Source organism: Neltuma alba, unplaced genomic scaffold (genome assembly GCF_004799145.2).
Source record: "Neltuma alba isolate B1F8T4 unplaced genomic scaffold, ASM479914v2 tig00005625_pilon, whole genome shotgun sequence".
Lineage (NCBI taxonomy): Eukaryota > Viridiplantae > Streptophyta > Magnoliopsida > Fabales > Fabaceae > Neltuma > Neltuma alba.
In genome coordinates, this window is record NW_021634178.1 from 16,244 (window position 1) to 43,169 (window position 26,926).

At 38.4% G+C, this 26,926-nt stretch overlaps 4 protein-coding genes across 4 annotated transcripts; 1 reads left to right on the forward strand and 3 right to left on the reverse strand.

The window, feature by feature from the left end:
* Positions 1-824: 824 nt before the first annotated feature.
* On the reverse strand, positions 825-2,623 carry LOC114748176 (uncharacterized). Its single transcript, XM_028936534.1, has 2 exons — positions 1,588-2,623; positions 825-1,366 (listed from the first exon to the last, which is right to left on the reverse strand). Exons 1-2 carry the CDS (start codon positions 2,369-2,371, stop codon positions 1,281-1,283), a joined length of 870 nt encoding a protein of 289 aa, XP_028792367.1. The 5' UTR covers positions 2,372-2,623; the 3' UTR covers positions 825-1,280.
* A 3,983-nt stretch (positions 2,624-6,606) lies between these two features.
* LOC114748175 (myb-related protein 308-like) lies at positions 6,607-8,110 on the reverse strand. The gene is made up of 3 exons (XM_028936533.1): positions 7,914-8,110; positions 7,681-7,810; positions 6,607-7,580 (listed from the first exon to the last, which is right to left on the reverse strand). Exons 1-3 carry the CDS (start codon positions 8,044-8,046, stop codon positions 6,749-6,751), a joined length of 1,095 nt encoding a protein of 364 aa, XP_028792366.1. The 5' UTR covers positions 8,047-8,110; the 3' UTR covers positions 6,607-6,748.
* A 9,750-nt stretch (positions 8,111-17,860) lies between these two features.
* LOC114748174 (charged multivesicular body protein 7) lies at positions 17,861-21,649 on the forward strand. Its single transcript, XM_028936532.1, has 8 exons — positions 17,861-18,256; positions 18,373-18,432; positions 19,138-19,305; positions 19,753-19,935; positions 20,252-20,382; positions 20,563-20,731; positions 20,868-20,997; positions 21,214-21,649. The coding sequence occupies exons 1-8, from the start codon at positions 18,059-18,061 to the stop codon at positions 21,462-21,464; spliced, it is 1,290 nt and encodes a 429-aa protein (XP_028792365.1). The 5' UTR covers positions 17,861-18,058; the 3' UTR covers positions 21,465-21,649.
* Positions 21,650-23,523: 1,874 nt separating this feature from the next.
* Positions 23,524-26,531, reverse strand: LOC114748177 (transcription factor PHYTOCHROME INTERACTING FACTOR-LIKE 15-like). The gene is made up of 8 exons (XM_028936535.1): positions 26,364-26,531; positions 26,088-26,229; positions 25,308-25,817; positions 25,109-25,213; positions 24,935-25,000; positions 24,681-24,746; positions 24,199-24,558; positions 23,524-23,568 (listed from the first exon to the last, which is right to left on the reverse strand). The coding sequence occupies exons 1-8, from the start codon at positions 26,429-26,431 to the stop codon at positions 23,551-23,553; spliced, it is 1,335 nt and encodes a 444-aa protein (XP_028792368.1). The 5' UTR covers positions 26,432-26,531; the 3' UTR covers positions 23,524-23,550.
* Between the last annotated feature and the right edge of the window lie 395 nt (positions 26,532-26,926).

Below are 26,926 nucleotides of genomic sequence, written 5' to 3' on the forward strand. Positions count from 1 at the left end.
TTAACATCAAAATCAATGAAGCGCCCGTCAAATGAATGAACCAGGCCGAGCCGCTTCTCTACTCCATACATCTGTTCTATCCTCTCTTATTGACAGGCATTTAAGTTTCAGGATTTTCTGACGCTTCTTCTATTCCTAATTGGCATACGCAGCGAAGAGGAGCATCTAAGTGACGTCCATGTTTAATTTGTTCACCTGTCAGTTTCAGATTCAACACGTGGTCGACATCCGACACTAAATTAGGCAGTTGGTCCTCCCATAGGAAGAAAGTTCAGTGAGTCATAACTAAATTCATAACAGCACTACAAACCGATCCACACTCGTTTCTGCGTTAATGCCTTAGGGATAACGTCTTCGTTAAACTTTTGGCGGATCATAATTTTATTCCCACCCCCCCCCCAAAAAAAAAACGTGTTTCCTCACAATTAGGCGCATTTTTTTCCACTACACAAGATTTGAAACAAATCATTTATTCATACTTTAGCTTGCAAATGCTCAGTAAATTCATTGACAAATCTAGTTTCAGGATTCTCTCTCAAATAACCTTCCAAAGTCATGCGCGCTATGACATTCATGTAGTAATGTGAAAAGGATCAATATTTTGGTCTGGATTATAAGAGAAAACTCGATTCTATACACGTGGGAAAGCAATATTAAGGTACTTGTACAATCCATACCAAAATTACACAGACCCAAAAAGGAAGTGACATATTTACCAAAAGGAAAACAGGATATTAACATGCTCATGCATAAATAATATGTAAGCAACGCTATAATTTATAGACGCGGCACTGACTAAAGCGAGAGTGCCGAACAACCCCTTCTTTCGTCACCACATAACTCTTCGCACTTGCGGTAACAAAACTTTCATATGATGTCATACACACTGTACTCTTCAAGAGGAAATGAATATCTCACGCAAAATGAAGGATCTGAAAATTCTAAATGCAGATTTAGAGAGTTCTGAAACCACTCAACACACTCGAAGCGTTCCAAACTTGTCACACTCTGCTTCCCTTGGTCTGTACTCTGTTCTCTTCTCTTCCAGAATAATGGTCTCCTTTTCAACCACCTTCTTTGTATAAACAGCGTGTGGAGATACACAGAGCAAAAGTGACGAGCACTCAAAAACCCAAAACTCCGAGAGGGACAAGGACAAGGACAAGACGGAAACTAGCATAATCATCACGGACGATGAAAAGAAAAGCTTATAGATATGCAGTCTGAAGGGCATGCAAAAGCAGAGAAAGTGAACAGAGAGGGTAGGAGAAAACTAGCATTCAAGCGCCGTATTTGGATGCAGACGCCATAGCCACCGCCTGTGCCCATACTTTGAGCCGAGCCTTCACATCTCGCGGGTCGTCACCTAAATTTTGAGAAACAACTTCATCAGATTGTACATGTAATTCAGACGAGATCAACATAAACAACAGGACAGTTTATTGGCATGCAAAATTGTGGCTTTTAAGAACATGAGTAATCTAATTCAGCACAAAATATTCATCATTCTTGAAACTACTGAATTAGCTAGAGCGGGGAAACTCTAAGAGCATAAATGTAGTGAAAAAATGGAAGGCAATGGCGTACCAGGAGTGGAGATGCGCCAACTGGCGATGGGAGAGTTGCTGCCACTGCTAGTGTCGAGTGTGGAATTGGAGAGAGAGAAACGAGAAGGCATCTCCAGGGTCCGTTCTTGTTCCAACTCAAACCCTAGGTCTCTGCAAGCCTTCATTTCTTCCAAGTCCATGCACAATGACCTCTTCCCACCTTTTGGCCTCGTTATCACTCTCACTCCGTCGCTATCCCCACTCCAACCATGGCTCACTTGCTCATCCTCTCTTTTCCGGTTATCACCTCTCTCCATTGACATCCACCTGTTTTTCCTAGTTCTTCTCCTTCTCCTCCATGGATCAGGCTTCTTCCTGTTCTCTCCCATTAACCTCCCCTTTCGCGCCTCATCATCACTAGCATAGTCCTTCGCCGCGATCGGACTTTTATCCGTCACACCAACCCGATTCCTTCGTCGCGGGGGCGTCGCCGGCAAGGAGTAACAGCCGCTTGATTCGTTTTCAGAGTCCGAGGACAAGCCGACGGTAAGTGGCTGTTTGCAATCAGATAATTCCCCGTCTGCATCACCATCGCCTTCTTCGAAACTTTCTATGGATAATCGGGACACGTACACGGCCATGGCATTATCGGCCTCGTCGTCGTCGTCGTCAGCGGCGCACAAGGTGCTGCTCGTACAAACGGAAAGCCTTGACATGTTATGGGGATGGGGGTGCTGATAGGGATCGTACCCATCGTCAACATCATAATCGAAATCTTCATCCGGCAAGGACGAATGGAAGGTCGCGGTCTCATCGGAAGCCATCGATCACTTTTGTTCAACAAAAGAAGCAAAGGAAAAGGCCGCTGCTTTAGATGATTCAAAGACGAAGGAAGTGAGAAGCGATCAAGCGAGTGAAGCAGAGAGTGAGTGAGGGGGGGGGGGTTAGTGAAAAAGAGCAGAATACGCGATGGAAGAGAGCAGCGAATTGTGAATCATACGTTTAGCATTTCACGATAAGGCTCACAAGTCACAACAGAAGTACTCCAAAGCGGCAGCTCCGATCAACTACCCTGTTTATTCCGAAACTTTATACGCTCCTCTTCCCCAGCTCTTTTTTTGTTTTATAGTGAGTCACAGTCTTCTTTTCCATTTTTAATATTGATTGATTGATTTTTTTTTTTGACCAGAAATATTGATTGATTGATTATACCCTTGCTTTGTCGCTCCGAATAATAAAATACTCCTCTATTTATACTTACACATGACTTTTAACATGTTTTATGCAAATTTAAAAAAAATTTAAATTTTATTAATTTTTATTTAAAATTTAACAATTTTTTAATTTTATTCGTATTTTAATATATATTACTCCCTCCGTTCCTTATTATAAGAGACATTTGATACTTATGACATGTTCCAATATATAAGAGACACTTACAAGTTGTCTCTACTTTTTTGTGTTGATTTACTATTTTACCCATATTTATTATCTCCAACTCACACTCTCTCTTTCTCCCACTTCTCTTTCTTTTAATAATTTAATTGTTCTCTCTCCTTATTAATGAGGGCATTTTTGAAAAAAAAATTATACTTTTTACACATTAATTGTTCTTAACTAATTTTAACTGTTTTTTTGATCAACGTACTTCGGTTATTTGTCTCTTATAATAAGGAACGAAAGGAGTATATTTTATGTAAATAAAATTAAAAATAAAAAAATATTATATTATATTATATTATATTCACAGAAAAAAAAATTTCTTTATACCCCATAATAGATAAGAATAATATTAGAGTGGTAGTAGGGTGGCAGTCAGCAGCACACTTAACGAGGAGTGAAACGCGACACGGGATGAAATTGACAAGGGCTTTTTTCTTTGGAGGGTGTGGAGATTAGGTGATCTGATTGGCCTTTTCGTATCTCGTAGGGAGCCTCCGTTTGTGCGAACTTGAGGGGAAACCGGTGATTGGGCGCGGAAGTTAGAGATGAAACGGACAATTAAAGATAAATCAAATTGTTTAGGGGGCAGAGAGGACACGTAGCAACCGAATTAGCCTCCTAAAAAATGTGCTTATAACCAAAGCAGGTCGTAACAAATGGTGACACCTTGGACGTGGGCTCCAACTGCGAACCATCCGTCCCACACAAAAACAATGTGTGGCGATTTGTGCCGTTCCATTACCATTGGCGGGATGGTTTAGGGGACAACCCCTTTGGCTGCTTGCACGTGCCCCCCTGGCGATGTAATACCCCCTCCTCTCCAAAACTTGACGACACCTGTCCACTTCTTTATTAATTCTTATTTATAATTTCCTAACCGTCAGGGAAAAAATGGTGAGAATGGATAGGAAAACTGGAAAAGGATAGGCTCAGCGTGGGGATAAAGCCGTGGTGCGTTTGCTTGCGAAGCAACACATAACACGTGGCCCTGGGGGATGCTACCAACGCATATTCTTATGTCCACACACACACTAATCAATGAGTAATGAGACGGAGAATTGTGAGCAGCAGACTAGGAACTCAAAGTGGGTCCTTCTCATTCACTCTGCTTGGGTTCCACCCGCGGCACCCTTGAATCCTTGATTGTGAATTTACCGGTATTTTTAATCAGTCTGGAGCTACCCATATTTTGGCTTCTGAGTTTAAAACAAACAAATCCCCAGTCTTCTCTCGTCACCCGTGTGGCAGAACCAGAATAAATCATACATTGGTGTTGATTAATTCCAAGTCGAACCCAAGCGCACGTTCCTCCGATTCGTCTAGGGAGTGGGTGTTGATGAAGGACAGGCGTGGGCATCATGAGTCAGCCTCAATATCAGTTCAAGTGTGTGCCTAACTTGCCTTTTGGGCTTCTCTTTACATTTCACTGGATACTCATCATCATTTATCGGCTCTCTGAAAGTTACATTTCCACTCAATTGAGCCAGTAACATCAGTTTTGACAGTATCGGTGTTAAATTACTGAGAGTTGATTATGATGTTTGTTTCATAATGACCGGAGGATAAGATTCGTGCGCGCCCATCATTAGAAAATCGAGTTTTAACGTTTTCAACTCATTATCAAAATGCACAAAAACATTCTAGGACGGTGATGGAAAGTGCAGGCCATTAAAATCGACAGCCTCACGGGTTTAGGTTTATGAACGTCATCCTAACAGATATAATAAGAATCGTCGGCAGGTGTTCGCGGCAATGGCGGAGTTGGCGTGCGCCCTCGTGTCGTCTCCACGTCTCCTGGAGGAACATTTCAATGTCGCACAACATTTTTAAAAAATAAATAAATAAAACCTGCTTGCATCCTCACCATTACAAGTTTCAAACCAAATTCTTAATATGGAATGTGAATTGTGCAGCATTAAAAAAATCAGTTTGAAAAAACCGCTATATTTCATCATACAACATTTTTTTTCTTTTTTTTTTTTGACAAAGTAATCATCCTCCAAGTTTTCGGCCAGGCTTAACATCCAGGCCCCATCAAGGAACTCGGCCCTGCGTCTAAATTAGAAGACCCAAACGTTCAAAGTTCGTCTCAACTCTTGGAAATGTGGGCCTATGAGTAGTAATTTGGGCCTCTGGGCCGCCCTTGCTTGATGCTCATCACTAATGCACAATAAGCAATGCGTCATGCTGATGCTGATTTTCCGTTGTTCCGTTGAATCGATCAACGTGACAAGTCAATTAGCTTTTTTGATTCTGGTCTCACCAAAAATAAAAACCTTTATTCATTGCCGACTGAATCAATACATTCACCGTTTGATTCGTCCGCTGTATAAGGAGGGATTCATGCAGATATATTTTCAGTGCTTCTACACCAGGGCACTCTAATTCGACAGATTGTCCTGTAATGAATTGCCGGCCCCTGCACAGTAAATAACTTGGATCAATTTTCATCTCCCAAAAATAATCAAGGGCACCAGGAATCACCGAATTATTAGCTCTGTAAGTGAGCGACAACTTCAAAAGCACATGCCGGTAAACTTTAAATGCTAAAAACAAAAGGCTTGTGAACTGACATCGTGAATAAGGGAGAGTGGTGCTGGATTGCGCCACGCGTGTGGCGTGGATTGGTTAGTGATAAAGCAGCTCATGAAAACACAATGATGCAATTTATTTACTCATTTGTTTGCTCTTGGAGTTGGAAGTTTCTTGCTCGAAATGCGTTGGACAGGATAATGGTTAAGGTGTGTTGAAGGAACTACATGACAGGGAGGCGTACGCACGGCCCCTATTAGCTCGCGAGTCTCTGTCTCTCCGTACGGAATACGGACCGCAAGCCAGTGACTACCCCCCGCCCTAATCATCAGCATCATCAGTGCCATTCCTTTACTCCGGCAATGGCTTCCCGGACACACAAAGACTTCATTTTTAAGTCAACCAAAGAGCTGGCAAATGTTCAACATCATCCCCTGCCATCTATCTAACTATACCTATATATAAAGGGATTGGCTGTGAACTTTATGTGCGGTAATAAATAATCATTTCATCCTCTTTCTTTTTCTGGGTGGGGATGTGGGCAACTTTTCTGCAGCATTGCCCAATCCCTGATAAGACGAAAACGGTTATTTATTGTATTCTTTTACGATGTGCCGGTGCTGACTCAGTGACTCCCGTCCTTTTCTTGGTAAGTAGTGAAGGAAAATGCCGTCAATCAGAAAAACTTGCAATTTTTTTGGAAGGTTCTGCAGACCAACCCCCTTCACTGGTCATGTAAGTTTAAACTTTCATGGATGTGAAAGTGAATAAACCGTTCTACTATCGAGATAATGATGGTAAACCCGTTAGAATCGTGGGTTAGAAAAAGCGCTGGTTTCATTTTAGTATTGTTTCCGAGTAGCGTCTGAAAAGTTAGGGGTGGGAACAGAGAAGAAGGAAGCGTATAAAATAGATTCGGATTCCATTGTACGCAAAGTAATAAACCTATGGCTTTGGCATTGAAAATATACACACATTAATATTTTTTTTTAAGGATTAAAAAAGAAAGGGCATAAATGAAAACACAGAAATGCACCACTGTAATGCAATTTGCAGACAGAGCGGAAGATTCTTTGTTTCTACGAATTTACCCACCACACCTGAGGATTGAGAAGATAAAAAGGTTGAAGACAAATGATTCGCGTCAGGGGTGAAAGAAGTGTGTATGTACAATATCAGAATCTGTTGCACACACCTGTACTGTACTACTAAAATCATCGGCGTCACTATATATGTCCAAATGCAGCCGTGAGCCTCTGGATGTCCTTGGAAAACATATTACAAGTCTGTGAGGGTTCTTCTTGCGGCTTGCTATGGGGTAACATGAGTCCCAAATTATCAGACACCAGATGAGTCACGGGCACCATCAAGATTGGGTTTTGGACGTAATCCCCCCACTTGGCTTCCTCTGTTTGGCTTTGCAGCACTTGAATTTGGGTCTCTTTTTCGGAATCTGTCAATCCCCAGAAATGAGATTGCGATGCATTCTCAGCGCAAGAGGCTGCACAAACATCATCGCAGGGAACACCAAGAAATGAAGTGGGTGGAGGCGCAAGAACGGTGGACATGGAATTGGAGGCAAATTCAGGGTTCATATTGAATGTTGGTCTTCCTGTTTGGGTGAACCATTGGGAAGAAGGGTTTGAATTGGCAAAGAAGGTATCACCAGTGGATGCATAATTCATCTGAAGTGGGAAATTTCCCATCAGTCCTGAAGTGGTGTGGCTCGTATTAAACCCACCTGGAAGCAATTCTTTGCTGCTACAGTTGGTTGGCAAATTGGTGTTACTTGTGCTATTGTTATACTTGAAACTGGAACACCCTTCCATAGTGGGTGTATATGCTTTTGTGGCATCTGAACTTGGGCTCTCTGATTTGAGGACTTTCAATTCATTGAGCTCCTTCTCTTTGTCGTCTCCATTCTGAACCTCAGAGAGTAGTTTGTGGGTAACAGGGTCGATGCCTCTTTGCCTCAGTTTCTTCTTCAAGCAAGAATTCCACAGATTCTTTATTTCATTGTCAGTTCTTCCGGGCAATTGCGCCGCAATTTGAGACCATCTGGCAAGTGAGGAAAAGAAGAGAAAACGCGAACTCAGAATTAAAAATGATGACTCAAATCCACTGCATGATAAAAATTATGACGAGAAAGAGAGATCACCTATTTCCCAATACTGCGTGAAGTTCAATTATAAGGTTTTCTTCTTCCTGTGAGAACGTTCCCCTCTTCAAATCAGGCCTCAGGTAATTGATCCACCTCAGCCTACAGCTCTTACCACACCTCTGCAGGCCTGACCATGCACACACGACGACTCAGAAGAAATGAATTAAGGATTTGTATTTACACAAACTGTGAAGGAAGATAAAGAGGAGATGGGAATTCGAATGATATACCGGCTTGCTTAGGAACAGAGCTCCAACAGCCATGGCCATGCTTATTAATATGTCTCAAAAGTTTTTCATCCTCCTCAGGGGACCATAGACCCTTCCGAAGCTTCTGCTTATAGCAGCAAGAGTGCCCCCCCATTTTTAGTTTGGAAAGATCCGAAGAATTCTGGGAGAAATAGAACTCAGCAGAGGTAAGAGGCCCTGGGCGAGATTAGGAAAGGATGTGAGGGCGAAAGAGAGAGATGGATGATTTGAATGTGAAGTCTAGAAAATGAAGTGGCTGCTCAGCAACAGGGGATTGAACCAATTTAAGAGCCGGGCCTCATGCGAGCGAAGTCATGGTCAATGAGGTTTCTTGCATTCCTCTCTCTCTCTCTCTCTTCACAATTCATGGATTGGACATTGGAGGGGGGAGAGTTTATTTTGGCTGGGTGAGGAGTTGGGGTTAGCAAGCAGCACGCATATGCCTTAATTTATCGTCGGTGTGAGAACTGATGTCTCTTGCAGAAACCGTGGGTCATTTCATTTAAGATAAAAGTTAATTGAATAATTTAAGCAGACTACGTTAGTTATAAATGTTGTCTTTTTTAAAATATATAATGTGTATTAATTATAATTACTATTTAATAAAATATTTAATATGTAACTACTATAACAATTATTTTAAAAATAAATAAATAAATATGAGAGGTAAAATAGATTAGAGTTTTATATTTATAATTAAATTAAAAATTAGACTAACTCTTATATTAAAAATAATAATTGGTATTATTTAAAATTAAATTAAGTTGCCCGATGAACTCTTCCAGAGCGAAATAAAACCACTATATTAGAACAAATAAAAGAAACCAGCAACGTTCCTAACAAATGCTACAAGGCCTGTCCATGTGTATCTGCAAAAGGCAAAATGAAGTACCCCTTTTACTGGGCCTAGTGCGAGAAAACTTGAGACTGACAAAATAGATTGATGAAATGAGAGATTCTTGCACTTCTTTACTCTTTGAGCTTTGTGTGCACTGTGCAATTCATCCGCGTCATTGTTTCTTTGAAAAGTTTCATCATTACGTGGAAAGAACCATGTTTTTATGTTCTTCCCTTTAAAAAAAAAAAAAATCAATGCATGTCATCCTGTCAGTCTTGGAACCACGCTTGGTGTACATATAATTATAATATAAATCCTCTTATTAATTTTTGGAAATACATGATGAGCTGTTTTAAAGAGATATGTATATATGGACTTGTAGAAAACAGCGATGTCTGTATGTGGGGAGTGAAGGAAGAAATTCTCATCTGAACTTTATTGCTCTCTCAGTGGCCTTTTTTTTTTTGTGTGTAAATGTTGACCTTGTGCCCATTCTGCATCTATCTCTCGTTGATTAGATAATTGTTATATAGCTACAAAAAATTATGCTAAAATATCATAGTAAAGCTACCCCTCGAGATGTTGCAAGGCTAGGCATACTTAACAAGTAGTCCCAAATATAAAACTTAATTAATAGACGTGACTTGATCATGAACACAGCAATTTATTTCAGTTTATTTTTCTCATTTAATATTTTTCCCAAATAGCATTCATTAACATCACGTTTTTTTCTTTACTCTGTTTATCATTTGCGATTGATAGTCTTAATAATTCGGGGACAATTATATCAAAATCTCATTAACTCCGCAACCGTCCCACCCGCAAGTGCAGCAATCACAACTCGTGACACGAGTGCCATGCTTGTTTGAAAATTTTAATTTGGTTAAAAGACAATTTAACTAGTTTCGTAAATACTACCGACTAAATTAGTAATGAACTCCATCAGTTCTAAAACCTTGAGATAGCTGCACCGACCGCCAAATTTTCATATTAAGTACTGCCTCCTATTCTAATTATAAAACTTAATTTATAATTTATAAATAAAGTCTTATAATTAAAACTGAATGTAATATTAGAGCCAAAGCTCTTGAAAAATGAAAATGTTTGATGTCACCTAATCAACTAATCACATCATAAAGAATAATATATGGAAAAAAAAAGAGAAAATAGGAAAAGAAAAAAGAAAACAACCACGGTAATGGCACATCAGTCAGGAAAATTATGTCAAAAAGGTCCTGCAAGAAAAGCTTCCCATCTCATGTGGAGTTTTAGGGGTGTTTGGATAGAAACTAAACTATGATTTCAGAAGTGCTTTTACGGATTACGAAGTAAAATGTAGAAGAGATTATCTCGTTTTGTGAAAAAGTGCTTCTGAAACCACGGTTTTGAGAATGCCAAACACCCCATAAATAAATAAACTACTGGCCAAGAAAATAAATTATAAACAGACAAAGCACGGGGCTTAGGAAAAAAATTAGTACTCCTCTAGTCTTATTTATAGGATAGGGAGAAAAAAAATTTTGATTCTATTTATAAGGTATTAAGAGAAATTTTTTATATAGATATACAATTTTATTTTCTATTTATTATTGCGCTGACTTTATTTATATGATATATAATGTATATTAAATAAATTTAATTAAAATTACAAAATTATTAAATTTTAAATAAATTAATAAAATTTAATATTTTTTAATTTATATAAAATATATTGAAAGTGATTTATAAATAGAGCAGCACTTTAATATTAAAATTAATTAATTGGGCCTGTGTTCGATCATCCCGAGACAACGTGGAAAACGGGATGGAAAAAGCAAATAAAAGAGAAGAGAGAGGGCGCGACGGTTCTATCTATTCGCGTTATTGTTAGACGCGAATAAATGCAGACAACAGGTCTTTACGGGTACATAAATTTATAAAGTAAAATAAAAGCAAATTAATAGAGTCCGACGACGCATCTCGTGCTTTATGCATCTCAGGGTTGGTGATAATAAACCGCGTTATTCATATTCATATAGTTTGTTCGTTTTTATATTTCATAACAACTGATTACAGCTACCCAGCGATTAATCAAACTTTTAGTATTAACTTATAAACATCTTTCATTTTAAAAGCATACACATCTTGAAACCAAAATCCAGGTTACACCTTGATTTGATTTTTACGATGTTTTTCGTAGTCTACTACTTTTAAACTCTGGAAGAAAATAATATATTTTAATTGGCCAGTTATTGTTTATCTGATTCGATGAATAAATGTGAAAATCTAACTTGTATGCTAGGGAAAATTAATATGCCACATCAAGATGTTGCCCACTTGCATTAAAATAGTTGAAGATATTTTGGACATATTCATCGGATTAATATAATTATAATTAATTTTCCAATCACTCAACGCCGGATATTAAGCTCCTCTGCAAGACGCAGCCGATATTACTGTGTGCGGAACCATCAGATTCTGCATTCTGCGGATAGCACACAGCGTGTCGGTGCGCTCCACTACGACTTGATAGCGATTGATCGGATCAATCACCGTCATTTTGGGCATGCATTATCCTCACTGTACTCCAAAATGTCATGATTCATTATCTTATTAAAATTTTCATTATCAATAATTATGATCTACTTATCTCATGAACAATTACGAGTTTAATCTGCTTATAACCTTAAACCTCTTGTGTTTGTCCTATTAAATTATTTTAGATGACTATTACTGTTGTATTTAATTAATATTCCTCAATTCTAATGTGCAGAGGTCAGATGAATTGTTTTAGCTACACTGCGAAATAATTTACGTACGAAATCTCAAAAATTACGAATAATATAGTTGTCATAATATTTAACGTTTGAAAATTTTAATACTCCAAAACCAAAATGATAATTTCCTCGTGGCGCTTGATTCCGATTCTGGCTGTATGATAGTGTGTAATTCATTGTTGTCCTTTATGAAATCTGAAAAGCGGAGGGTTTCATCTAAGTTTAATCTTTAATGTCGACCAATTATATATATACTGCTTAATTATGAGAATGCAACAATGCTATTATTCTTAGAAATTTTGTTTTATTTATATAAGGGAAACTAAGTCAGTTTATATTTACAGGTAAAACGAAAAAAAGAAAAGAAAACGTAGTTCTCCATGCATACAAAATACATACACTTAACAGGAATAAATACGAAAACACTTTTCTCATAAAGCTATTTAGGGCCTGTCTGGTGACGCGTTGAAAATGTATTTTTATAATTTGCATAACAAAGGTATTCTTACAGTATTATTATTTTTATCGGATCATAATTTTCAAGCACATTTCCTTAAAAAGCCTATTTCGGAAAAAATGAACTTCACAAACTTTATTCATTGCTATTTCTATTTAAAAACCTGTTGTCAAGACAAATACTGTGATATTGAATCCATAGAATAGGCATGCAACCGTATAAATTTGCAAACTGCACCCCACCCCATGCATGTCACTCTCCAAAATCTGTAACATGACCGGTTTGCTGAAGAATTAATTTGTATGTGCATGTTGTTTTTAAATTATTCAACAGTACTGCCATGTTTTATTGATGAATGGTTCACACACACACACACGTGTCTCTACGTACTCGCACAGTCGCACGTGCACTCCCGAGCACATATTCATCATATCTGCATTCTAATTTTTTTTTTATTAATTTATTTCTTTTATCTTATTTAATTATCTATGTTGTCATGTTCGATATGCATCATGCATGTATTCATATTGTTGTTATTGTTACGTATAAATACTATCGTTTAACTTAACTCAAGTATTTAAATGTCCGTCCAGTCTGCAATATTTGTTATTGTCCATGTCCGTCCAGTCTGCAATATAAAAGAATCAGGATCGAGAATCTTCTTTTGCACAGCACGTACATTACTGAATTTTCCCTGCCATTGTTATGAATTTATATTGATATTTTTCATACTAACTTGTCCTTCCATAAGAAATAATTCTCTATATTTAAAAGACGTGAAAAGATTCTCTCAAACTATTATATTATTGCTCGCGGTTATTTCGGGGTAAAAATATCGTATAAAAGGTACAAGAACACCGCACGAGTCTTTAATTTTCTTACACTACAAAATGTTTGTGCTCTTACAAGTATAACCATATACATAATAATACTCCTCCGGTCCTTATTATAAGACCCAATTTGACTTTTTATTTGGTCCTAATTATAAGACCCAATCCATTTTCTCTCTTATATTTATGTATTTTTTTCCAAGATAATCCTTCTAATAATGATAGTTTTAGCCAATATACTTAATTAGCAAAGATATTTTAGGAATAACAACACTTATTTATTATAAATAACCAACTTAACTTACTTCCTTAATCTCCTCAAATAAGTCAATTGGGTCTTATAATTAGGACCGGAGGAGTACTATAATTTTCATTAAGCAGATCACAAATGTATACTAGCTAGGTGGGATGTCTCTTTTGCTAGTTGGAACACAGTCAGGATGGGATGAGCAATATGTGGCGTTTGACATATGTAAGGATAATCAATAATGATTAAGCAATTATACATAAATGAATGGAGCAGTGTGCAATTATATTCTCAATAATAAAAGAGAGAACGGGAAAACCAAAGAGATACTCGTAAACTTCTCATATGCCTGCACATGGGCTGTCCCCTCGGGTCAACCCTGGTCGTCTACAATGCCACGCTTGTAACCATATCCCTTGCTGTTATTTGATGCACAGCAATTAATACCAAAATATATAATCACGTGTAATGTCATCTATCTGAACTATTAAAGTGCTGCTTCGATTTTAATTTGATTTTTTTTTTTTTTGGGTGGGGGAGACGGGGTCCATCCAGTGGTCGAAAGTGGCAGCCATGAAATTTAACTTTGTGATTAAAGGAAAAGAATAAATTATTAACGACACACATATAATTAGGGGTGGCAGAGGCCTCCGAAAGCATGGAGGAGCAGTGAAGATAAGGAGAGGCCCTACGTACCCTGCCGATAAGACGTGAAGAACATGAGGTGTAGAGACGGGACGTATATGGACGTGGCAGCGCAACTATCGTCCACGTTTGTTGCCTAAAATAATTATATCAATCGCATCACACGAGCGTCTTCTAAATATATAAACACAAATACTCCTCCGGTCCTAATTGTAAGACCCAATTGACTTATTTGAGGAGATTAAGGAAGTAAGTTAAGTTGATTATTTATAATAAATAAGTGTTGTCATTCCTAAAATATCCTTGCTAATTAAGTATATTGACTAAAACTATTATTATTAGAAGGATTATCTTAGAAAAAATGCATAAATATAAGAAATAAAATGGATTGGGGTCTTATAATTAGGACCAAATAAAAAGTCAAATGGGATCTTATAATAAGGACCGGAGGAGTATATATATGTATATATATAATGGGGTCCTAGTTATTTTGTCATTGTTACACGTTTCCGAGCTCTGTGCTCTATCTTTGTCCTGAGCCCTACCTGGTCTGATTTCCATATCGAGTGACTCACAATGTCATGCAGTCCTTCACTTACCCACTTAATCATATTTTGGGCCCCCAAATGATCAACATTTATCAGTACATTATTTAGGCTGGCTCTCTGATATGATATGGCCTGGGGTCCCAAAATGAGGTATAATTTTCATGACTGGTGGCCAGTGGAATCATCTATTATGAATTTTATATTTTACTGTATACCAACGATCCTCCATTATTACTTAAAATATTTAGTGGCTTAAGACCCATCTGGCCCCATTCCTTTCTCAATACAATGTACATCACTTTTGGGTTCGGCCGAAGGATCAAATAATCCAGCAGTGCGACATACAATTAAAGTGCCAAAACGTGAATCAGCTAACTACTTTGGGAAAAACCAAAATGAGTTCAACGTCATGCAGATGCGCGCAGCACTGTAGGATTCAAAACAACATTGAAATATAGCCGGTGAATTGATAGCGCGCAGACTGAAGCTAGGAGGAAGACTCTGGGTGCTTTGAATCATTTACTTGAGCCCGCCCTACTCAATCACGCATCGTGAAAAGATAGAGGTTAGCGTAATTAATAATTTCTCCACTAGGACGCTGGCTATGAATTATGATGCAGACGCAGCAGCGGCAACAACTAGCATCTGATGAGAACCATTTATATTTATAGAGAGAGAGAGCGTGTACGTTATTAGAGGAGAGGATCATGTAAAGTATAGCTGAATTAGCCGGCGATATTCGCAGGACCCAGCGCCATCAAAGTACCGCCTCAGAAACCTCTGATTAATGGGACCCTCCTCAATGATTCATTAAGGTTATATTATACACAGTGGATGGGATGAAACCGTACAAATAAATACTGCTACTGCTCTATAACATTATCATTATTCATATCATGATCAGTCATCGTCCTGCATGCATGCTGTACCCAGCATGGATTAATATTGGAGTCGTCCCTCCTGCTTTCCCTGGCTTTCATAAATAACGAATACCTACGAATGCAAATGACTTCGTAACCTCAAAACACGCGTAACAAATGTAAAAATAACTCACCTTGCGTGGTGGGTTTGTTTGAACTTTAACTGATGGATTCGCTAATTACATGTGCTGTGACGCATATGAGTGGAGAGACATTGCGCACCTAGTACGTAAACATCATTAATTGCCCCTTTGTCCTTAACCCGATATCCCCTTTTCAGAAGGATGACAACTGCATGTGACGAGAAACACCAACCATCACTCGGGCGGAATTAATCAGTGGCTGACCCTGATGCGACAAAAACAAATCAAAGTGGATGGAATCAAATAACACGGCCATGTAATTCCCTCTCTCTCAAGCCAATATGATTAATTGATTGCCCATCACGATAAGTTTTTATTTTTCCGTTTCTTTTGAAGTTGGGAGGAGGAAAAAGGGCAGAGCCATCGCGAGAGCTATAAAAAGATGAAATTATTAGGAACACGGGTATTGTAATGGTGATTAATTCTGAGGGCATAATTTTCTGATTAGATGCTGTTGCTTTGTTGGACATTTTGCACCGGGCCAGGCTGCTTGGTGGAGTCATTGATGTTAAAAGTCCAAGAGATGAACATCATCAGAGAGTCACACGTTTTATACTGGGAAGCACTCCACGTTCATCCCAGTCAAATCTTCTGCATTCCAGCAAGGCCCAACTTTAGTAACACCCACATGCGGATCTCACTACATTTTATCGCTTGCTATTATAACTCATAATTGCCAATTAATTAAGAGTTGCCACAATCAGCTAAATTCCTCGCTTTCATTGCATCTAACCGGCCCCTTCATTAGTTACTCGTCCCACGACTTCAATTAACACCTTCATTCTTACTTGGCAACCTATTGCTGTAAATTCCGTTAATTGCCTTGACTACAAAGAGAACATAAGAATGAAAATAGAGAAAATTACATATAAGAAAGTTAATTATTGAAAGTTCCTGAGCTTGACTTATTACTAATTAATAGGTGATTGTCCAAAAATGCCTTATAAAATTCTAAACTTGGATGAAAAATAACGGGAGAGGGCACATGTAAAAAATCCTCAGTTAAACCCTAAACCACACCATTGGAAAACAAATTTACAAGTTCAAGATATCCAGTGATAATAAGTCAGAATTAGGGTATTTATTGGTAATCAACTCTTTCTGTCTGGGGTTTCTTTATATAAAATTGTCCCATAAAAATAAGGGGCAGAGAGCCAGAGAGCATGACTCAACATCAACTCACATCAATCTTGAAATCGAAGATAAGCCCATACTACGCTTATTAGTTGCCAAATATTTCAATTGATGAAGAATTAGAATGATTGGGGAAAAAAGAGGAGAGACACGATTCAATGATTAATGGACACAACGAAAAGAGATAGGAGTTGAAATTGGAGGCCAGCGCCAGGAGGGGAAAGGGACAGAGATGCCAGTCATTGCCAATTGACTTTAATTTGAAGGGAGAAAAGTCTGGCGTCTTGTACTGTTTTTGTTCCTATTCAAAATCTACAAATTAAAATGCACACCGATAAATTGTGGCAGAGTCTAGCTCAGTAAATTCTCATCTTCTTTAATTACTTCCGAGTGCGACATGATAATCAACTTTCATCACGCATTGCATCACTGACTTTAATTTTCAAATTATTGAAACATCATTAGCTACAGTGTAATTCCCGGTACTGCAGTCTAGGGGTGTTCAAGGCTGACCCGTCCCGGTCGGCCCGTTCCGGTCCCGGTCTTATTGGGACGGAACGGATCCGTCCCGAAATTTTTCGGGACGGGACAAAAAAGGGACCGGGACGGGGTCGTCCCGTCCCGGTCCCTTTTTTTTTTAAAATTTTTTTTAATTTTTTATATAATATCATTTTTTTCATATTTTTTTAAGATTTGAGACTATTGTATGGAACTAATAGTTCCGAACTATAAATATATTTATTTAGAGTTTTTATATTTGTTAATGATTTGAGATTATTGATGATTAGAATTTTTAGCAAGTTTTTATTGTGTTAAAAGCTTTTGTTTAGAGTTTTTAATGACTATTATATGTAATATTTTGAGCTTTTGTTAAAGAGTGCCCAAACAAATAAAAATATGTTTTTATAAGATTTAAGCTCAAAAAATATAATTAAAAAAATCAGATTTTTTTAAAAAAATAAAAATAATAAAAAATAAAAAAATAAAAAAATTATTTCGGGACGTCCCGGTCCCGTCCCGGATCCGTCCCGTCCTGACCGGGACCGGGACAACCCCGAGACGGACCGGGACACGGGACAGAAAATCTGTCCCGTACTATTCACCGGGACGGAAACCGGGACGGGCCTGTCCCGGTCCCGATCTGTCCCGTGAACACCCCTACTGCAGTCAAATGGCCATATTATCCTCGGCTATATTATTTGCTTCATTTTTAGTGGGCCTGAACTGGAGATATCATCTCTATTAGGTCCATGACATTTTCTGACCAGAGCTCCATTTTGTCGAAAAATAATTTCTCGCATCATTTATTTGTGAATTATGAAATTACTGCCGCGTTGCTGCGCGCGCGCCATCAGCCGGTGGACCTATTTCACTCTTTTTGTTTGCTCCGCTTCCCCTTTGATCCGATCCGAGTCAATTTGGCCGGACGGTCCGGGTTAACTAGCATTACCGGGTTACGTGCGCTGGTAGCTCTAGGCGTCATTGACGTTCCGGTCGTTGCTTCGGATTCCCGGAGTTGGAAACCCTAACACAGTGAAGTGGACGTTAAAGTTGAGGGGCTTTGTGAGGGCGCGATTAACATCGCGGCGCTGCCGGAAAAAATGCAAAGATGAACTCCAAAAGGATGACTGTGAAGGATTTCATTTTATCGGAGGTGCCTGATTGGGACGATGAAGTGGTTGCCTCGGCCCGTTTCAAGGCCTTTAGCGGTCAAAGATCTGATTGGCAATCGAAATTCCTCTTCTGGAGGGATTTGATAATCAAAATAGCCCGACATGTTGGGCTCTTTATTATTCGTCCTTCCGAGGTTTGTTTCTTTTTTCCGTTTTATTCTCAATTTTGGCATAATTTGTTTGCTTTTATCCTATTAAGGTTTTTATTTCAGTTCTGGTTTGGTCTTATTTGAACAATGCTTCATTGCAGGTCAAGAATGATTGGTTTAATCGAGGGGGCTTGACCCCTTTATGTCTCGACCATGTATTGGTGAGTACATGCTTGTTGCACTATATTCAGCTGGTATGTTGGTTGCAAATCCCCCATTTTAGACTCTTTCTTGTATGCTGCTGGTTGAGATGTTTCATAAACTTGTATAAGTTGTCCGGCACAGTGCCTTATGAACGAACTAGCCAGAACCCCCGCGCGTTGCTTTTTTTTTTTTTTTTTTATTTAAATAATGTCGCATTAAATTTAAATTAAATATCTGTAATGAATGTTAATATAGTGTCAATGTATCTAGAAATGCTCATCAGGAACTCTTAGATAAGTTTAACAATCCTAAGGCAATAACTACTTCTTTGGGATAGTAGTATAATATAAATATTCTCGCATGGAAGTATTCTAACCCCCTTACCTTGTTACAATTTATAATAAATGTTTTCTCACAAGGACCTTGTCATTTCTTCCTAGTGGGCAAGATTTTTTTTAGCTAGGCTTAAGGCTGGTAAAGTAGTTATTTAGGGGAACAAATCACTCTCTCTCCGAGTAAACCATCTAATGATGTCAATATAAGCTTATATTGAACATTTTTTGCATACTCTTTTGTTGTAGAATACTTCAATTATGTCGATTTATGCTTTCAACTTGGTGTATGATGGCCCCCCCTTTTCTTCTCTCGCCAGCTTAAGTTGCTACCTAAAATCATTTCTTTGCTTTCATGTTTGGTTTTGTTTTTACATTTTCATTTTTCAGTTTCTAATGTATAATGAAGGTGATATCACAAGAACTGCTGATCTTGTGGATCCTACTAGTGGAAGACTCTCCCAATTATTCAGAAAAGTAAGCAACCTAATAACAAGGTCAACAACGACTCAGGAAATTATATCTGAAGAACCTTTCATCCTAACCATGCTGCTTAAGGTAACTAGCCATTCTTTTATTTCAGGAGTTCTTCTTTTACCCTTCTTAATTTTCTTGAACCTGTCCAATTCTGACGTTTAATATGCGTTATCACTGAAGATTGACAAAAATTTTCCAAAGATGGCCATATCATGTCCACAAAATATTTTCAATGAAACAATAACATGTCAAAATGATCATCTAAGAAGTTCAATAGTTTGTTTTCTTATGAACTGATGATAGCATAGTAAAAGATGTATTTAAAATTATATAGTAACTACGCGGCACATAGACTGTATGAATAGTTTCGTTTCTGGAGCACGTTGATCTTTGACATCTGTATGTTTTTTTAACTGTTGGTTTCAATGTGATGCCGGTGTAAGCTAGTCAATGAGCTATAATGGAGTCTGCCATACCATTACTTCAAGTTTTTATTCTTTTATTATAGTGCCATTTCTTGATGTTTAGGATAAGGCAGCTGAAGTTATCAAACTTCTATCTGAAAGTCACTGGAATTCATCATGTATCGTAACAATGAAGAAATTCCAAGAAGTATGTGGAGGGCCTGATGAGAAATCTGCAATCTTGGGGTACCTGGGAGGGTGTGGAAAAGCACAGTATATTTCAGTGCGTAAGAAAGAACTTGTAGAGGTATAGTATCATTGTGGAACAAACCGTTGCCCAAGTTATTCTTGGCTTCTTGCTATGAAAAATTACTACTTTTCTACAAAAAGAATAAGTGATTGAGAAGGTTGTGGATGTTAGATATTGTTGAACCCAAATACAGGGATAAAATAACATCCACAACGTAAACTAATTTTCAGAAGGAAAAAAAAATTGGGTTTCATCCTTTCTATGGCTATTGTTAATGCTACGCAAGACTGTTTCATTTACTGAGGCCAATCCTATGTATCTGAATTTTATTCCTGAAATATTAGGCATTTTCATTTCAAGTCTGTGTTTACAGGGTATCAAAATTTCTCTTTCAACATCAGCTTTATCCCATATATCTAATTTAGATTATGATATTCTGCACTTGATTTGGACAACTGAGAGGCTTCAGCAACAGCTTGATATGATTGACCAACGTTATGAATTGTAAGCCCTTGTGATTATATCTACTAGTATAGGTATGAGTGGCTTCTGAGAAGAGAACTTTCTGAGGGAAAATAAAAAGAAAACCTCTCTCGCTCATTTACTAGGCCTTATATCAGTACTGCTGTAGCTATAATGTAGTGATGTTTGCCTGTCTCACGGATTTATTATATTTCTTTGCAGGTCAAGACAATCAGCACTAACTTCATTACATTCTGGAAAGAGAAAATTGGCTCTCAGGTATGCTAGGGAGCTGAAGCTGGCCACCCAGAGTAGAGAGAAATGTTCTTCACTTTTGAACAGAGTAGAGGAAGTACTTCGTGTTATTGCCGATGCTGAATCCACGAAAAAGGTATAGCTTTGGATATAATCCCTGAGCATTTTGAATTTTGCCAATCTTTAACGAGATTGGTTAATTTCAGAATTTGAAGGTTTTACTGAACTGTGGCTACTCTTGCATTTGATGATTGACTGGGCTTTGTTAGCAGGTTTCTGAAGCCGTGGAGTTAGGAGCCCGAGCGATGAAAGAGAATAAGATCAGTGCAGAGGAAGTGGATGTTTGTTTAAGAGATATCCAAGAGAGCATTGATTCACAAAAGGAAGTTGAAAAGGCGCTAGGTATATATTGTCTTATCTTCTATAGGGGTGCGCTCATTTGAAGCGCGCCTTTTCTTTTTTATAACGAGTTGTTCTTTTCTGGTATTTTTCTCCACGCGTGGGAATTGATTGAATGCAATCTCAGGATAGTGGTTATGATTTGTGACTGAAGTTGTATGTGACGCCTTTATTGGGGATTCTTTGTTCTCTAACCGCATTTCTTTTGGGTAGTTTCAGAACGAAGTCCAGCATACACGGATCTTGATGAAGAAGATATTGAAGAGGAGTTCAAAAGGTTAGAGCTGGCGGTTGGCAACGAGACCGGAGTTCCTGAACCTGAAAACGCGTTTACTGATAGGGAAGGAAAAGAAACTTCGGAAGCCGCCGAATTTATAAACGATGCTTTCTCAAATCTGAAGCTCTCAGACGATCTTGCGGAGTCCAAGCTCGAGAAAGAATCAAAAATTCCAGAAATGGAAGCCGCGTGAGCGTGAAAGTTCCATTAATCTGGAAATGGTTGTGGTTATTATGCTTTATTTGGGGCTAAACGACCAACGGTTTGATTAGTCAATTTACATGTAGACACTGTTCTGTGCGGACCAGAAGTTGTAAATGAATATCTCATCTGTCTCTATTTTGATTATTTTCTTAAGAATTATTATAATTTTCGGGGGAAAAAATATAAATGATATACAAAAACGGTATGTAACTTAAAGAGAAAAAGGGTGACTGTAATTTGTCGGTGAGAAAAAGATATCCCAACAACGCGTTTAGGTCCCGCACGCGACCCACAACTTTTCATCCGATTAAGTCGTATTTTATTATTATTATTATTATGATAACAGTCGGACTTTATTACTTTGTGAGGGAAATAATTCTGTATTCTGTTTCCAAGGGAAATTTCCTTTTCTTTCCTTTTTTGGGGGATTATTGCGGATGTCCAGTCGAATCAATCAACAGTAGACGAGAGACGTTTGGTGTTTAGTAATTGCCGTGGGTCCCGCTTGAATGGCGTGGCCCCGTGCTCTGGTTCTCTTTTAAATTTTGGGGCTTTATTTTGGAGCTGGAGTCCTGGAAAAGTGTGATTTTTGTGGCGGGTTTCTAGTACTCGTGTTGTAGATTTGGGCCAGTTAATCCGAGTAGGCCCCTTCTGAGAGTAGGCCGAAAAAATGAGTCTGATCTTAGCCCCAGTGCCCATGGGGAAGCACATGCCTTTTAGAGTTTTTTCCCCTTTCGGCCGTACTCATTTTTTATTTTATTTAAAAAAATAAAAATATAAGTCATGACATTTTTTTTATATCATAATAATTTATTTCTTTCATATTTAGTATATAAATCCTTTTAAATTTAGCGTGTTTAACTAGATTGTGAAATAAATTTTTTTAGTATGCAAAAGAGTAATAAATTGTAGAAGTTTACAAGTCATTATTAAAATAACTTACCATACTCAAGTTGTATGGGTAATAAATTTTAGAATAAAATATATACAGCATAATAACAAATTATTAAATTTTAAAAACAAAATAATAAATTCGGGAATGAAATATGTACGAGGGTAACAACAAATTATTCTTTAAATTTTCAAAATGTACTAGGTAACAAATTGTAAAGCAATTTGTATGGGAATAAAACAAGTTTATATTTTTAACATGCACAGGGTGACAAATTTTCAAATAAAAAAAATTGTCTATACAATGTGTTTTAGATTGTCTGCGAAGAAACAAATTCTAAAACAAACATACGTGTTTTAGATTTTTTTTTTAATTTGTATAAGGTGAAAGTTAACCTATGATGATATTCATATAAGTGAACTTTATTCTCTTTTTCTTCATTTTTACAAATTCTCTCTTTAGTAACATTATTGTAGTCTTGATCCAATTGATTGTGGTTTTTCAGTCTGAAACGGAGCATTACACCACCGTTCACAACCTAAATTCGTTGCAGGGATAGGAGAGAACTTGTGTAGGAGGAGGGGAAAAAAAAAACAAAGAAGAAAAAAAGTGACTGATACGAGCAGAACTTTACTACGCTTTTTTTTTTAAAAAAAAAAAATTGCTTTTACAAATTCCTGCGACAAGATCAAAAGTGGTCCAACTAGCTTAGCTTAAATGGCTACATTTCCATTCCTTGAATAGCGAAATTTAATCATATTAAATAATATAACGAGGAAGGAGCAATGGGAATCGAACACAATCATTATCCGTCAGTAAAAGAAGGAAAACTAGTCCACAACATTAACGCAATCAACATAAGTTCATTAGAAGAAGCGATCGAGTTTGCCCACCAAAGAGTGGGGAAAACAGAAAGAAAGAAACTGTGATATGATATGGTGACTCTAAATGTAAAATGATGTCTGTAATGGATGTGTGAATCTTGCTGCTCCTACGCCTATACATATCGATCTGTGAGTCCTCAGACAGGCTTCCAAGTACTGTCTCATTCTATAAGGTTATTGCTGTTGTAGACCGGCCGGCCGGGACAGCTGATCGATCTGACTGCTTTATTCTGAAAAGATTCAGCAGCGACTTCAAACTCCATTCATTTCCTCTAAACGTTGCACCCAAGCTATGCGCATCAACTTGGATTTGATCCCTGCATAATGCGACAGTACTAGTGGTAAGCGTAAAGGTAAGCCGAATAAAACCATATTACTGACAAAAAGTATGTTTTTAGGGCTGTAGTGAGCTCAGAAACAATGGAATAACATCTATCTATTTACGTTATCGGTCGTTTGTGGTATTAATCACGCCTGGAGAAGTTTATACAGAGATGTGTTCAAACTTCTCAGTTCTAATCTCACCGATGGCCAATCAAGTCTGGCGACTCTGAGAGACGTGCGCAGAAAGCCAAAATTACATTCCAAAAGCATATTTTGGCATAGGAGTTGAAATACTCGAGTTTTAGGCTTAAGTTATCTTGCTCCCGATTTTTTAATTTGAAAATTAATTGAATTAATCAGTTTTGAGGGGGGCTAAAAAAATGATAACAAAGAATCCCATATTTTGTTGTCTTTGCACAAATAATGTATCTGACAGATATACATGAAGTATGTTTACTTTGCGTAACTGAAAAAACACAAGAATGGCTGACTTGGTTATGTTGGTGTATATAAGAAGATTAGATTTTCACTTGATACTTCCAAGGGTCATAATCAATCCATCCCATTCAGGTCGCAGTCCATTATATTATATTATAGTAAACGGTAGTGGAGATGGAACAAACCTGAGCAACTTTTGGCATAGGTGCGGCTGAAACAAGCTGTGCATTAAGGTCAGGGTCGCGATCAAATGTGGTTAGGTGGGAAGAGAGGTAGGGTTGGATAGGCTTGGGGGGCATGGAAATGAAAGGTGACTGTTGGGAAATTGGGAATTGAATATTGGGAAGCACATGACTGGGGAAACCAGGAAGCATTTGAAGACTATTGTGAAGGTGAGGAGGGAGCTGTGGAAGAATACTGCCACCTGCAAACTGATGGTGAGGGAGGCTGCAAGGGATGCCTAAGCCTAACTGCTGCCCACAACCTCCTGCTGCTAACATCGACATCATTGGAGGCATACAAACCCCACTTCCCATTGACAATACCTGCAAATATGTATTATATATCCGTTATATGTATATGCACGCGCCTTACTTAACACATCCATATCATTATAACCCTCCTAATTGAACAGTTCCATCAGTGGAAAATATCTTAGCTACTTTACCTGCAACTGAAGCTTGAGGGTCTTCAGATAATCGATGGCGTCGTCCAGCATTGAAGCCTTGTCCATCTAATTAATTAACATCCATACAAACACACAAATCCAGTAAGATATTATATTAGTATTAAAATAACGACAAAGGGCTTCATTAATTATCAAAGTATTACATAGATATATAGATGTTTAAACCACGTGTCAGGGTTCGAATTTATGCTCCTTTTCACTAATGCTTCTACTTGTTGGGGGAAATTATATACCTTATTGCAATTAGGTATTAGCTGTTTTAATGCACGCATCTTCTTGTTAATCTTATCTCGTCTCTTCTGCAGAAATCCAAAACAATCAATTAAGACCCATAATAACACAATGTTAATAGGATTATCTTCGGTTGTCCTATATGAACGGGTGTGTGTGTGTATTTTCTTCCTCACCCTCTCCGATAAATTATGCATCTTCGTATTCCTGATTCTCTTGCCTCTTGAACCATCTTGAGCCGGCGTTTCCTTTGTTGTCGTATCTTCTGTTTCTTCATCATTCTGCACAATGATAGCCAGGTTGCTCAAAATCGCGGAAACTGAAACACTTCGAAGGGTCAATACAATCCAGCTAGGGTTCCAGAATTCCACTTACGTCAGTTGTATAGGCTGAATCGTCGGTGTCCTCGTGTTTCGTACTACGAATAGTAGGGTCATTCGAGGCTCCAAGAGAGCACAAAGAAGAAGATGCTACCAAGGGTGCATCAGAAAACTCAGCGGCTGTTTTTCCTTTTCTACTGTGTGTTTGGCGATGATGATATTGACCATGTGATCCGTGACTCTTGAGGGCCCTATCGCACCCAACAGCTTCGGATTGTTCATCAGGGAGTGTTTCCTGATCCTTTTTTCCATCAAAGGGTGTCGGTGAGCTTGCTTTGTTAGAAGTAAAAGCTGCTTGGCCAGGATGAATTCCGTTGGGACTATGTGATCCCTTAGCCGAGTCAATCACAACGGAATGATCAAGAGCTTTGCTACTGCCACCATCAGTTGCTTTGATCTCCTCCACCCTAGCCGAAACGCCACTGTTTGGATGCCCACTTGCACTATTTCCCTGATAAGTAGATTTGGAAAACAATGCAGGTCTCAGGAAGTTGGAGAAATTAATCTTTTCAACTCTTTGATCAGACCCAAGTCATGCTTCTGGGACTGTAAGGAAGTGGAGCATAACTGAGTATCCCCCCCGGTGGGCTTGGAACTAGATTCTCTTTCTGCTCTTAAATCGGAGATTCATCCCTGCGCTTATTACTGAAACTGTTGCTTTCGGTGCATTTCAAATCAAACGCATAGGAAGACGGGTCATTGGTTTGTGGGGAATTTTGATGGGAAGAGTCCAAAAGCGAGTAGAAAGTGTTTAGCCTTGCTCTTTTAGCGATGCCGTGATCTTGGTCGTAAGCGTCATGTGAGGGTTTATGGAATAACCAAAGCAAGAAGGCCTCTTCGGTGTCCTGCTCGATGACCCTCTTTGCACCAGGATTTGGCCATTTTCCCAAACCAGCTCAACAAAATCATTGCCGCACCTGCAATACATCATATATATTCGTATCCATCATTCCAGCTGCTAACTTCAAATGGATTTTAAAAATAAATAAATTTGACTGGAAAAAAAAAAGATCGGACATTTGAAAATTAAAAAATATCAACAGTAACCTACGTGGAAGCAAGATGAGAGGAGCTGCCTGTGATTCCCGGGCGGATTGACTCAGTATGTTTTTCTGCCATTCGATCGATATATGAAGTTCCAGAAGAGTAGATCCGGCAACAACGGAGACGACGGAAGGTGCTCTAACCGGGAGCTATAACATGCGGCTGCTTTCTGCCATCTGTGGTCTCTTTATGGTGACACCTGGTGCACGAGCTATATTATATCGCAACTAATCTCCTTCTGCAAGCTATTCGCTCTCAAAACTCCCTTTAATTTTTCTTGCCGCTTCTTGAAAGGCGGTGAGATGGCACACACCCAAATTAGCAGAGATGGAAAAAGAAGAAAGCAGAGTTTCCAGGTCGTTGAATACACAGGGAGAAGCTAAGGGAGCACGCAAGCAAATGTTAGGTTCCACCCGGTAAGGGGATGGCACCTAGAATGATAGAAGTTAATACAAAAGATGTGTTCTCAAACGATAATTTGGAAGCCAAACGTATCTGATGAATTTAATTCCTAGTAACGCGAAGGCATGTCCACCAAACCCATGCAGTTTGCATCTGTCAGATTAGGAG

Coding starts and splice junctions, on each gene's coding strand:
- LOC114748177 (XM_028936535.1), bottom strand. CDS start 26,431: ATGGCAGAAAAACATACTGAGTCAATCCGCCCGGGAATCACAGGCAGC. Junction 24,747..24,934: donor TAATACCTAATTGCAATAAG/GTATATAATTTC, acceptor TTAATTAATTAG/ATGGACAAGGCTTCAATGCT. Junction 24,559..24,680: donor CCCTCAAGCTTCAGTTGCAG/GTAAAGTAGCTA, acceptor ACATATTTGCAG/GTATTGTCAATGGGAAGTGG.
- LOC114748174 (XM_028936532.1), top strand. CDS start 18,059: ATGAACTCCAAAAGGATGACTGTGAAGGATTTCATTTTATCGGAGGTG. Junction 20,383..20,562: donor ATTGACCAACGTTATGAATT/GTAAGCCCTTGT, acceptor ATTTCTTTGCAG/GTCAAGACAATCAGCACTAA. Junction 20,732..20,867: donor ATGCTGAATCCACGAAAAAG/GTATAGCTTTGG, acceptor CTTTGTTAGCAG/GTTTCTGAAGCCGTGGAGTT.
- LOC114748176 (XM_028936534.1), bottom strand. CDS start 2,371: ATGGCTTCCGATGAGACCGCGACCTTCCATTCGTCCTTGCCGGATGAA. Junction 1,367..1,587: donor TTGGCGCATCTCCACTCCTG/GTACGCCATTGC, acceptor CTCAAAATTTAG/GTGACGACCCGCGAGATGTG.
- LOC114748175 (XM_028936533.1), bottom strand. CDS start 8,046: ATGGGGGGGCACTCTTGCTGCTATAAGCAGAAGCTTCGGAAGGGTCTA. Junction 7,811..7,913: donor CTCTGTTCCTAAGCAAGCCG/GTATATCATTCG, acceptor GTGCATGGTCAG/GCCTGCAGAGGTGTGGTAAG. Junction 7,581..7,680: donor CACGCAGTATTGGGAAATAG/GTGATCTCTCTT, acceptor CTCACTTGCCAG/ATGGTCTCAAATTGCGGCGC.